At 41.1% G+C, this 13466-nt stretch overlaps 2 protein-coding genes across 2 annotated transcripts; both read left to right on the top strand.

Moving 5' to 3' along the window:
* Positions 1-2312: 2312 nt before the first annotated feature.
* On the top strand, positions 2313-8305 carry LOC131962591 (GTPase IMAP family member 8-like). Its single transcript, XM_059327539.1, has 4 exons — positions 2313-2331; positions 4610-5719; positions 6759-7564; positions 8267-8305. Exons 1-4 carry the CDS (start codon positions 2313-2315, stop codon positions 8303-8305), a joined length of 1974 nt encoding a protein of 657 aa, XP_059183522.1.
* A 2601-nt stretch (positions 8306-10906) lies between these two features.
* LOC131962590 (GTPase IMAP family member 7-like) lies at positions 10907-11684 on the top strand. The gene is made up of 2 exons (XM_059327538.1): positions 10907-11537; positions 11638-11684. Exons 1-2 carry the CDS (start codon positions 10907-10909, stop codon positions 11682-11684), a joined length of 678 nt encoding a protein of 225 aa, XP_059183521.1.
* The last annotated feature ends 1782 nt before the right edge of the window (positions 11685-13466 follow it).

The following is a 13466-nucleotide window of genomic DNA, read 5'->3' as shown; positions in this document are numbered from 1 at the left end:
GCCTCATTTATTGTCTGTGTTGAATGTAAGGCAGTCCAGTTCTTGGTTAATGTATTTTGTTGAGTCCTTCCTGAAAAACCCAAAATTATGTCAGTGTTTCATAGCTGCCAAATGGAAATTGATTAAATGCCGAGGGAATGTTTAATTTCTTCTGATTTAACCCTTTGATGCACAACATGGGTCAAAAATGACCCTCATTAATTCCCCATGTTATTTAATGCCTTGTTTCTGTGCTCTTTTGATATCAACTTATTTTATGATTGAATATTCCAAGTATTTTTGGAGTTTGCATGTTCTCCCCGTGTCAGCGTGGGTTCTCTCTGGGTTCTCCGGCTTCAAAACATACAGCTTAGGTTTACTTGGAGACTCTAAAACATTGAATGAGCCAAACTTTTGACTGGTACTGTAGCTCTAAATAAAACAAGTTTCACAGTCTAAAGTGGCTGGACTTATTTCTTTCTAGATAAAATATATAATTTGTAAATGTTAACATGTTCAGACCCATTTAAAGCTTTTTTTTAATTAAAAAAAAAAACATCTGAACATGTTCTGGCCCACTTCTTTACTTTAACAGCACAAATATTTTTATTATCTTAATTGTGATGTGCCGTTTTTAACACAACTGCAACTGCCAGAGTGAGACAAGGGTGTGGTCATTTTATAATTGGGCAACTGTTGAAAGGGTGTGAGTGAAAGGTAGAAATGTATCCAGAACCGCTGACACTTGAGTATTTTTAGACAAATCATTTCTGAACAGACGACAGAAGAGACATGAAGGGAACTGCATGAGGTAAGAGAGTGAGAGCATATATATGTGTGTATGGGTGTATTAGAGAAAATGACAATTAAAATATAGCTACTTTTCTTAATAGAGTTCCAGATGAGTAATTTATTAAATGTTTGTTCTGCAGTAATGTTATATTTTATCTTTGGTCAAAAATGGATAAAACCCACTGAATGTATTTTTACTAAAGTTTAATAAGAGTGTTCAACTATCTATTAATATAAACAGTGTAGGCAATACAATACACAACAAAACAATACAGTTTGTCAACTACAGCTATTTGAAGTGGAAAAAGAAAATTGAGCTTGTCTTAGAAGTTCTATCAATGATCATCAACATTTGGGGGACAGACAGCATTTTAGATTTAAGTAAACAGGCTGTGAGGAGTTGGATGTGCTATAACTCATTAATACTATATATTCATTACCTTAAACTAGTGTTAAAGACACAAACACCATGGGTTGTGAATGTGATTCAGGACATGCATTAGCATACATTAGCATGTAATTCTTCAAACATGACACTTTCAGAGGTGTGTACTGACTGTTCATATTTAGATGGGAGTGTTGTTTTGACTGACAGAACAAAGAAACTGGATAAAGCCTGTTTAACTGGCTTTGCCTTGACATTTATGCTATTCTTATGAGCTCCTTAATTAATTTAATTACCTCGCTCCACCTTTTCCTGGAACTGGCTATATGTCACGTAACCACACTGGAATCTAAGGTTGAAGGAAAAACATCTTTTGGCCAAGTGATGATCTGTTTTCTTAATTCAGCATGTTTTCTAAATGTGCAGTCCGTGATTGATCTATTATTTAAAAAATGAAGCTTTATTACTTTGAATAAATAGACTGTGAGCTGACGTCAAAGAGTTAAACTAAAGTATCAAAAGTAAAATGCTCATGATACAGATTATTTTATATATTTATAATATATTATTGTATATTTATTATTGATGTATTTATTTAATCATCATTGTAAATATGGGGCTGATTTTAGTTTAGGTTTAGTATTAATAAAAAAAAAAAATCATTAGCAGTTTAAATGTATCATGTGTTTCATGTTAAATATCGACCGGAAAAGTCACAAAAGCTGTCAGCTTAGTGTAGTGGAGTAAAAAGTATAAAGTTACATAAGACGGAAATACTCAAGTAAAGTACAAGTACCAAAAGTATAGTACAGTACTTAATGTACTTAGTTACATTTCACCACTGCACCTTATGTACCAGTGGAAAACCTGCTCAAGGCAGAGGGTGTGCTTTATTATAAATAATATCAGTGTCTTTCCAGCTGAAACCATAGACTGTATAAAATTGAGTAACATATAATTTAAGCAGGGGGCAAAAGAAAAGCAATTGTTTGAGAATTTAGTCTCTCACTGCAGAAGAGGGAGACCAAACTCAGCTGAAATACTATTTAGTATTAAGTGTGGCTATTTAACAAAAAACATCTTGATATGTCAACCTGTTTATTCTTCTTTAGGTTCTTGGGTTAAGGCTTCTAACTGTTTCCAGCAGAATTAAATGATGGCAACTGCAGCACCTGGTGAGTTCTGTCTGAATTTATTTGTCTAGATAACAATGTGTCTTCTCTGTTTCAGCATATTACACATTTGATCAAACAAAGTAGGTCTGAACTTTGTCTATGTTTTATCAAAGTTTGCCAGAATGCCCATATAGTATGTTCTAAGTTGGTCTCTGACCTCAAATGTGATCTTTCTGGGATCCATCGTTCTAAAATGTCGTGCTTGACGTGTACAAACAGTTTTGTCACATAATATAGTGGAACTAAGTTGATTTTTATTTGATGTGATTTTGCATACCTCAGTATGAAAAATATTCTCAATGGTATTGCTCATAAGACTTGTAAGACTCAGTTTTGTACAGGCACAATATTATACGGAAGAAAATTAAAACTATCCAAGCACATTGGTGTAGTTATTTCATCTGTAGGGCTCTGAGACATCGGGCAGGTTGCATGCTGTTGCCCATAGTTTATATTTTAGAACTATTGGAACAGTAGAACAATTAGCTCTAGCTGAAACATATCTGTGACAGGTTTATCAATTCATCCTGTTCAGTCTACTACGTTCTTTCAACTTTACTTTATCCACAACTAAGGCCGCAAGCCCCCTCCACTCAAAAATGTGTTTTCATATTGTTCCTACACTTGAATGTTTGCAATGCCATATATTGCATATTTCTTGATTCTGGATTTTAATGAGGGAAAAGGATTTTAACAAGACAATTTAACTTTTTCATGTGAAAATTATATCAGTCACATTAGCCTATTATTCAAAGAAAGGTATTTTCGGGTGCAGTGTGAGCCGGGCAGTAGTCGAAGGCGGGTACCTGGGCGTGCTAACCTCCAGCTTTAGCGGCTAGCTCTGGGGACGTGGAATGTCACCTTGCTGGCAGGGAAGGAGCCCGAGCTTGTGCAGGAGGTGGATCGTTACCAGCTAGAAATAGTTGGGCTCACCTCCACGCATAGCGTGGGCTCTGGAACCAAACTCCTGGAGAGAGGCTGGACTCTCTCCTTTTCCTTTGCCCAGTCGCAAGGAGAAGGTCTCTGACTGTTGTCTGTGTGTATGCACCGAACAGCAGCTCAGAGTACCCGGCCATCTTGGAGTCTCTGGGTGGTGTCCTGTAAGGGGTACCACCTGGGATTCTATAGTTCTTCTAAGAGACAACCCTCACGTGGGTAACAATGATGGTACCTGGAGGGGGGTGATTGGGAGGAACAGCCTGCCCGATCTGAACCCGAGTGGTGTTTTGTTATTGAACTTCTGTGCTAGTCATGGATTGTCCATAACAAACACCTTGTTCGAACATAGAGTTGCTCATAAGTGTACCTGGCACCAGAGCACTCTAGGCCAAAGATCGATGCTGTCGCAGATCTGACGATCTGCGACAGCATGTTCTGGACACTCGGGTAAAGAGAAGAGCAGAGCTGTCACCTGATCACCACCTGGTGGTGAGTTGGATCAGTAGCGACCGTGAAACAAAATAAAATCTGAATCAATTTAAAACTATCCAACCATTATAACAGTATCATATTAACAAGTTAAGACTATAAAGCTACAGTGTCGACATACTATCAACAGTCGCTAACCGCAGATACCTAACTTTCACATCTAACGAGTAGAAACATCAACAAACACAATCGAGAGGACACAGAAAATATCTCTACGTAATGATGCTTGTGTTGACATATTAAACTCCAGCCAACAGCTGGAATTTGCACCCACAGTCAGTATTAGTAGTGTGTGTATAGGCAAACAAACAACAACAACAACAACAACCACAACATCCATTATTTTATTTTTTTAAAGATGACTTTTTTTTTGGTATTTTTCATGCTTTTTATTGAAAGTGACAGATAGAAAGGGGGTGACAGAAGGGGAGTGAATTCGAACCCGGCTCCGCCGCAGCAAGGAGTCGGCCTTAATGGTAAGCGCTCTACCAGTGTGAGCCATCGGGACGCCCCACAACATCCATTATTAATTGCGTTATTACATTTGTGGGAAGTTCTTACAATATTGAAAGTTGAAGATATCCACTTGCCCACAAATGTAAGTCCCTGCAAGCGTAATAGTACATTTTTGGGAAATCGCGTGTTAAGTTTGTAGTAGGCAGCGGCTATTACGTTTATGGAAAATGTATTACAGTTGTGGGATTATTACATTAAGAGCTGCAGATTTTTATTATGTTTGTGGTTTATTATGTTTGTGGGCATTATTACATTTGCGGGCGTTGCAGGCCCCAAATTGACTTTATTTCTAATAGGTTGGAAACACTGAATCAGTTTTCATTTTGTATCACAGAGTCAGCATTCAGGATTGTGCTGTTGGGAAACAGTGAACCTCCAAAGACATCACTTGGCTCCTTCATCCTTGGTAACAAAGACTTTGATTTCCAAGAACGTACCCCAATCAAACACTGTGTAGCAATCTGTGGGCAGTGGGGAGGAAAATCTTTAACAGTAGTAAAAACTCCAGACCTGTTCAGTCTGTCTGTGGAAGCTGTCAGAGAAGAATTAAGAGGCTGTGTGAGCCTTTGTTCTCCTGGACCAAATGTTCTGCTGCTGCTTGTGAGTCCCTCTGAATTAACAACAAAGAACGGACAAAAACTAAAGTCCATCCTGAGTTTCTTTGGTCGAGATGCCCTTAAACACTCAATGGTCATCTTGGCAGATGAGGAACATGAAGCAAATTTCACAGTTGGACGTCTCATTAGAGACTGTGGAGGAAGATGCTACATCATGTATAAAGATGGACGAAAACCTTTAATGGAGCAAATTGAGCAAATTGTGCAAGAAAACAACGGACATTTTCTTACTTTCTCGGAAACGATCATCATCATGAAACCAGCTTTAAACATGGTTCTGTGTGGGAGGAGCGGAGCAGAGAAGACCTCAGCAGCCAAGGCCATTTTAGGTCAGACAGAGCTTCATTCAGTCTCCAGCTCAGAGTGTGTTAAACATCAGGGAGAGGTGTGTGGACGTCGGGTTTCCCTGGTGGAGCTGCCTGCATTGAATGGAAAACCTCAGGAGGAAGTGATGGAGGAATCATTCAGGTGTATCTCTCTCTGTGATCCTGAGGGCGTCCATGCCTTCTTCCTGGTCCTTCCTTTGGATCCCCTCACTGATGAAGACAAGAAAGAGTTGAAGACCATCCAGAACACTTTCAGCTCTCGAGTCAATGACTTCACCATGATTCTGTTCACTGTGGAGTCAGATCCTACACCTCCAGATGTTGTCAATAACAAAGACATCCAGGAGTTCCTTCAGAGCTGTGGAGGAAAATATGTTGTCCTCAACATCAGGGACCAGCAGCAGATCCCAGAGCTGTTGGATGCTGTGGAGAAAACATCCTGCTATACAACAGCAACATATGCACATGCCCAAATCGAAAAGATCATAGAACAGGAGAAATGTATCAATATGCAACAAGCTGAACTTCAGATGCTGAAAGAAAGCAACATCATTTGTAAGTACTTTATTTATTTTAATCACTTTTCTATGTCTTAGAGAAGTAGACACCATGTCATTAGCATATTTGCAAGTATGTTATTTGTTCTATTGATTAGAATTTCATAGAATTTCATAGAATTTCCCCCATTTCATAACTAATGATCCGTTTGTCGTCGAGGCTTGTATGAGGTGTCAGTGTGCTCAGCAGAGACAGCCTTATTTGTTTGTTTCGCCCATTTACGCTAACCAGGCCCCCTTTCATAACTAATTTCCCGTTTGTCGTACACTCTTTTCAGAGTTGTCATCGCACTCGCCAGAGAGTTCCTATTTAGTTGCCTCGCTCCGCCCCCTTAACCTGGTCACACCCCCTTTCGTAACAGTGGCCTGTTTGTCATAGGTTTTGTTGGGAGGCGGTGTCGTAGAAAATCTTTAAAAAAAAACACTTGACGACCAGATAGATTCGAATTACAGCCTTGTGCGGGTTTTTTTGTAGGTATCAAAAACAGATACAGATGCCAAAGGTGACAGACAAATCCAAAGATCAGAACAACTGAGGAGACAACGCCTTGTCTTGTCTTTTTAGTTTCCAGGTTCGGGTGTCATTATTTCTGTGTAACTAAAGTTCAATGTCCTGTAATTTCCTGTTATGTTCCACTTTTGATATAAGAGCACACTTAGGAGGTCAGATTCCTATTCTAATGTTATCGTATCAACCAGAGCATCCACTTCGGATATGCTAAGCTGACTTGTTTAATGAGTTTTTCCTTTCCCATAAAAACTGAAATCCTACCTTTTGCCAGGTCATGTCATGCATTCATTTCTTATATTACCTATAAATTTTCAACGGATTTACACTACAGCGGCCGATGATCGCTGGACCCGGCATGGCCGGCTCCCCTGACGGCTCCACTCTGCTCTCACCCATTCATCGCTGCTTGCAGCTTTAATTATAATTTTATTATTGTTTAACTCATGTTGTTCTTGTCTTACAGGTGATGAAGACAAGCAGAGCCCAGAGTGTCTCAGGATTGTGCTGCTAGGGAAGACCGGCTGTGGGAAGAGTTCTTCAGGAAACACCATTCTAGGAAGAGAGGAGTTTAAAGCTGAATCAAGTCAAAGATCAGTCACCAAGTTTTGTCAGAAAGCACAGGGTGAAGTGGACGGTCGTCCTGTCGTTGTGGTCGACACTCCTGGTATGTTTGACACAACTTTGTCTCATCAAGAGATTCATGAGGAGATGGTGAGGTGCATCAGTCTTCTGGCTCCAGGACCACATGTCTTCCTGTTGGTGTTACACATTGGCAGACTCACATCAGAGGAGAAGAAGACAATAAAACGGATCAAGGAAGGATTTGGGAAAAATGCTGAGAAGTTCACCATCATTCTTTTCACTGGAGGAGACAAACTAAAGCTTGACAAAATGTCCAATGAAGATTACATTAAAGAAAAATGTGATGATTCCTTTAAGAGTCTGATTTCTGACTGTGGAGGAAGATACCATGTGTTCAATAACTATGATGAACACAACAAGAAACAAGTCAGTGAGCTGATGACAAAGATCGACACCATGGTGAAGGAAAATGGAGGCAGCTGCCACACCAATGAGATGCTGCAAGAGGCCGAGGCAGCGATACAGAAAGAAATGAAGAAGATCCTGAAGGAGAAGGAAGAAGAGATGCAGAGAGAGATGGAGGAACTTCAGAGAAAACATGAGGAAGAAATACAAGAGATGAAAAGAACAATGGAAGAAATTGTAAAGGAGACAAAACTGATGGAAAAACAACTTGAAGAACAAAAGAACTGGGAGGTAACAGAAAGAGAACAATGGAAGAAACAAAATAAACAGAGACAACAGGAGGGACAAACAAGACCTAAAGAGCTTCTAGAAGAAGTCAACATAAGAAAGAAAGAACGAGAAAGGAGAGAAAAAGAAGAATGGGAGAGGACAAGACAAGAAGAACTAGAGCGACTGGAATGGCAAAAAAAACGTGAAGTTATGAAGATAAAAATTAAACAAATCAAATCTGAATCAAAGGAAAACATAGACAGAGAGCTGAAGCAGAAAACAAAAGAGATGAAAGAAAAACAAGAGGCTTGGGAAAGTGAACGAAAAGAGTGGTGGGAGAAAAGAGATCAGGAAAATAAGAAAAGGCAACAGGAAGAATGTAAAAAGCCAATTTAAAGTATATTTTATGTGAATCAGTGTGTGAGCAAACACATATTTTCCAACATGCATACCCCTGCCGGAGAAAATTCTGTGCATTTTTAAGTAAAATGCATCGATCTTGTGCACTTTGAGTGTTAAATGAGAGCAAACTCATTACGTTACGTAAATTGAATCTTTTTTTTTTAAAAGATTTTTTTGGGGGCATTTTATAGCTTTATTGACAGTAGAGATGTTAGAGTGAAAGGGGGAGACAGAGGGGAAGACACGCGGGAAAGGGCTCCGAGCTCGAACCTGGGCCGCCCACTCACGAGGACTGGGCCTCCGTGGTATGCGCTCTACCAGGTGTGCCACCGGGAACGCCCCGCCTCTCGCAAATTCTAATGCCACTATTCCATTATATACACTGATCTCAATCATTGCATATTTTGATAAATTATTGTAAAGGACAATAAAGGTTCTCGTATGTTTTATTTAAGGTATCTTATTTTGACAGTCTTCTTGTAAATTCTGTGGTGGATTCTGTTAACACACTGCACTCTTATTTTGAAAGCAGCATGTGTTTAGCGATAGGAAGTAATTGAGACTGTTAGGCACAGTTTAGCCTTTTGTGATTAAAACAACTTTATTTGTCAGCTAATGCTAACAGAACGGTGTGTTTGGATGGTTTGGATCACCTGCGACCGGCCCGGACAGGTGGATGGTATTGGTATTTGGTTTGGCGCGCACACGGAGAGATGATGTAGGGCGGGACTGATACAGACAGGGAGGCATTCAGGCGTCTCTCTATCATGCTGGAATTTTTTTGCAGCAGAGAAGCGGGATGGGCAGCTCGGTGGAAACCCTGGCGCACATGTGTTTGTGTGCGCGCATCGGGTCGTAAATCTGCCACGCGCAATATAGAGAGCAGACGAGAATTGTAAAAAAGCAACCGAGACAGAAATGACATGTCGTCGTGTTTATAGGATAAATAACATAAGCTTATTTAGTTTGTTAAATAAAAGGACAAGATATCTAGGAAAGGTAACCTTAAATGACTTATGTTGTGATCTGGCCCTATATAGAAAATAAACTTTATCATCAACGATGTTCCACATTGTTATTCAATCTTCTCCATATGTTGCTTTAACCAGTTTTGCCTACAGACTCTACTTGGTCCAGGTTAAAGGCAGAGCACATCTTCAACAGCAACTTTTTTCTGTATCCTTACAGTGACAGATGATCTGAAAATACTGAAGCGCAGCAGCAGCAATAAATGGCTGCCACCTAGCAGTGAGTGAAACAGAACTGAGTCAGAATTATTTTTCTGTAGATCAACAAATATTGTTATTTACATGAGTGCATTTCCTATTTGGTCTGAATTTTAATGAAATAACTAATAGTTCCCTTTGATATTACTATTAATGAATGAGAAGAAGCACGATTTTCATTACTGCAATATTTATTACCCAAACAATTTAAACAATAACAAAGGTAGCCCCAAATAACCAAAATTGACAAAGTCAGTAGCGTGTGTTTCCACCATTTGCCGCAATGACAGCTTGACAGCGATGTCTCATGCTCCTAACTAGCCTCATGATGGTGTTCTGAGGCAATGCGTTCCACTCCTCCACAAGTGCTACACGCAGTTCTGCCAGGTCACGTGGTTGTGGGGTACGAGTATCCAGTCGCTGCTTCAGCTGGTCCCAGACGTGCTCTATGGGGTTCAGGTCAGGGGACATTGCTGGCCAAACCATATGAGGCACTCCGACTTCCTGAAGTCGAGCTGTGACGATTCTGGCACGATGTGCAGGAGCATTGTCATCCATGAACAGAAAGTTGGGGGTGTGCTGGTGGAATTGGGGGATGATGATGGGTTCTATGATGTCTCTGAGGTAAGAACGTGCAGTGACTGAGCCTTCTACAATCACCAAATCGGTTTTGCGCTGACTGGTGATGCCTGCCCAGACTGTTGCACCTCCTCCACCAAAGCGAACCCTGGGGACCATGTTGACCTCGGCGTATCGCTCACCTCGCCTTCTCCAGCAACGCTGACGACCATCGTTTCTGTGCAAGGTGACTCGACACTCATCAGTGAACAGGACGGTAGACCATTGCTGCATTGTCCAGGTCACATGGTCTTGTGCCCACTGCAAACGGGCACGGCGGTGTCTTGGTGTCAGTGGAGTCACCTGCAACGGTTGTCTGGCATTCAAGCCAAAGCGGTGAAGTCGGTTGCGAATGGTTTGTCTGGAAACCCTAGTACCCCTCACTTCTTGTAAACGGGCCTGCAGGTGTGTGGCAGTTGCAAAACGGTGTCTGAGTGCATAGGTCCTGAGGTACTGGTCATCATTGCGGTCCATCACTCGTGGGGCTCCACTCCTGGCTCTGTCACGAACACTGCCAGTAGTTCGGTGTCTTGCTGCAAGTCTGCTGATGACACTTTGAGACACACCGAGTTCACAAGCAACATCTGACTGCCTGCTACCAACCTGAAGGCGTGCTATGGCCAGGTGGCGCTGCTCATCCGTTAAGTGACGTCGTGTGTTCATGGCTGCTTGAATGATGAACTGGGAATGACTTACTGACAATGCCAGCTTTTTATACCCCCAGAATGTTGAAATTGATGCCACATTGAAAAGGGTTGTCTTTTTGTATTTTTTGGTATTAGCCCAATATGTAAGGCGCACTGTACACAGTGAGACCATTACGTGGAAAACACAAAATGAGCTGTGTCTATCACCCTAATACAATTGCCTCCCTATCCCTAAAATCACTGAAGTGACACAAACACCTTAAGTATGAAATCCACTGAGGACCTCACAATATCCCTAACTTATTGTGAGTAGTGTACACTGTTTGGAGGTGGTGGGTAAAATTTATTTGAATAATTGCAAGTTTGCTTGCTTAAAAAGTTGTGACTTCCTTATAAGTTGTTTTTATTTTGGTTGAAGTCTACACCAACAAGGTTTTTCTAATAGTGTTTTCTTTTCAGTGTCTGAGGTGATGGTTGTTCTGCTGGGGAACAGCTGGTCTGATAGGAGTTCAGTGGGGAACGTCATACTGGGAGGGACTGCATTCAACACTGAGGATGAGCCAGACCACTGTTTGAGACTCAGTGGACCGCTAGAGGAGAAAAAAATAGTTCTCATCAACACTCCAGATCTGCTGCATCCCAATATCTTTGAACACAAACTGACAGAACATGTAGAAAACTGTGTGAGACTCTCTTCTCGTGGACCCCATGTGTTCCTGCTGGTTCTTCAGCCTGAAGACTTCACTGAGGAACAAAAGAAGAAGCTCTGCAGAGTCCTGAAACTCTTCAGTGATCAATCATTTGATCATTCTCTGGTTCTGATATCACCACCCAGAGAGGAGAGTTCAGCTTTCATGGACAAAGATGAACCAGACCAGCCATTAAAAGACCTGATCAGAATGTGTAGATACAGATACTTGAAGCTGAGGAACCTTGAACGTTCAGAGCTGTTAACACGTTTGGGTCAAACTGTAAAAGAGAACAATGGAAAGCATGCGAGCTGTGATGTATATCAGGATGCAGCATCAGGTTTGGCTCGTGATCAGGAAGTCCTGAAACAAGCGGAAGAAGACAGTGAATATGATCCACCAAAGCCTGCTGGTAAGTTCAAGATAGTATTTCAGTTAACTTTGTAATTTTTGTAATGACCAAAAAATACTGTAGAAACATACTGTTGTTGACATGACTGTGTCTTTTACAGAGGGAAAAGCTCCAGGCGAATGCACCCAGCCCCCTCAGTGTAAGTAAATCACTTGTCATTATCTATGGAGCTAGATAAGGGTCAAAAATTTTGTACTTGAAAACATAAAATCTGAAACTGAAATGTCAAGTTTTGATCTTGAATTTGGATAAATACACCAACGTATTCAAAATAAAGATAAGTGAACATGTTTTTTTTCCAGGTTAAATACAGCTATTCTCAATTCTGGTAATTATTTTGAATGAATTATTCATTTTCATTTTTCACTTTCATAATGTTTCTTTCAGTTGCATGTTTTATCTTTTCAGATTCAGATCTTGTTTTTTACAGTTTAAAAGAAAAAACTTTTGACCCAAATGTAGCATGGAGGGCATGGCATCAACTGAGAGGGGCGTGGAATCATGACAGACAGCTCAACCAAAAACCTAGAGACCTTCCCCTATCATGTTGCCACATGATTGGCATTGAAAAACCTGCTGTCAGTGACTAACTTCCACTTGCACACCATGCATGGATATCCTGCACGACTAAAACTGTTTTAGTTTCCACTGTAAGATCATAAACAAAGCAGCATGGCTAACTATGCACAGCGTCTCTGCCGATCATAAACATAGTGATTGTGAATTAACCGGCTTCGCTAACTACGCACAGTGTCCGGTGCTTGTTGTAAACAAACAGAGATCGCTAAGTGAACACCTCCTGCAGCAGCAGCACATACACACTGTACTGCTGCAGAGCTAACTGTAGCTAACTGCCGTTAACGGAGTCTCTTCTCAATGAGCCGGCCTCCGGCTTGTCCCCAGTCGCTTTCTTGAAAAATAGTTGCTAAGGGGGTCCGAAAAGTTGCTAAATTTAGCAACAAAGTTGGGAGCACTGCTTCGCCGGTGGGGGGGTGATTATCGAGGTACATAAGATCAGTTTGACGTAGCAGTGAACCTGTGAATGCTGCACAGTGTCTGCTGGCAATAACGGCGTCCTGGAGCGGTGCTGCATGCTCACTTGCAGGACCCAGCACACAGGTCAGAAAAGTTAAATAAACAGGCAAGTCAAAGAGCAAACACCAGCAGGATGAGAGCAGGGCATGTGGCATGATGATCTGACAGAGGGTGAATGAGAATTGGTTGTATTTGAATGGCAGACTGAATGGGAGGCTGATGAGGATAATGAGGACCAGGTGTGGAAGTGTGCGGGGAAGCACAGGTGAGGGGAATTAGGTAATTGCAGGGCAGATGAGGTTGGCAAGACAAGTGAGTTAGTGATAAGCACATCTGCTGTCAATAACAGGTGATAAACAAACCAGTCCCCAAGCAGGTGATCCCTTGACAGTCCCGCCATGACACTTCTTTGTCAGCAAGAAGACCAGGCATCTAACGTAGACCTACATTATTTTGCAAAATGTTTTGTCACACCCCGCAAGTAAATGGGGCATTGCACCCTAATTGGGGCTCTGCTTTTTATTAAAGTTTTACAGTAAATTGATAAATGATGAGAATCTGCAGTGGAATGTTTTAACTAATGTTATATCTTATCTTATCTTATATCTGTTATTTCATAGCACGTGAACTGAGGATTGTGATGTTTGGAAAAAGTGAGGACAAAAAGAAAACACTATGCAGCTTTATCATGGGGAGCACACAAGTGTTTAAAAGAAACACAAAAAAGCAATGTGAGGTCGCCCGTGGAGTGTGGAAAGGAAATTCTTTAAAGGTAGTGAAAACTCCAGACCTGCTCAGTCTGTCTATGAAAACTTTCATAGAGGAGATGAATAGCTGTGCAACCCTTTGTCTCCCTGGACCAAATGTTCTACTGCTGTTAGTGAAACCTTCTGA

Source organism: Centropristis striata, chromosome 24 (assembly GCF_030273125.1).
Source record: "Centropristis striata isolate RG_2023a ecotype Rhode Island chromosome 24, C.striata_1.0, whole genome shotgun sequence".
NCBI classification, from domain to species: domain Eukaryota; kingdom Metazoa; phylum Chordata; class Actinopteri; order Perciformes; family Serranidae; genus Centropristis; species Centropristis striata.
This window is presented reverse-complemented; position numbering and strand designations above follow the sequence as displayed.

Bases quoted from the DNA above. Each gene is read 5' to 3' on its own strand.
- LOC131962591 (XM_059327539.1), top strand. The intron at 5,720-6,758 runs GTATCAATATGC...CAGGTGATGAAG, and splicing joins GATCATAGAACAGGAGAAAT to ACAAGCAGAGCCCAGAGTGT. The intron at 7,565-8,266 runs GTAACAGAAAGA...GCGCTCTACCAG, and splicing joins AAGAACAAAAGAACTGGGAG to GTGTGCCACCGGGAACGCCC.
- LOC131962590 (XM_059327538.1), top strand. From the start codon at position 10,907: ATGGTTGTTCTGCTGGGGAACAGCTGGTCTGATAGGAGTTCAGTGGGG. The intron at 11,538-11,637 runs GTAAGTTCAAGA...TGTCTTTTACAG, and splicing joins TGATCCACCAAAGCCTGCTG to AGGGAAAAGCTCCAGGCGAA.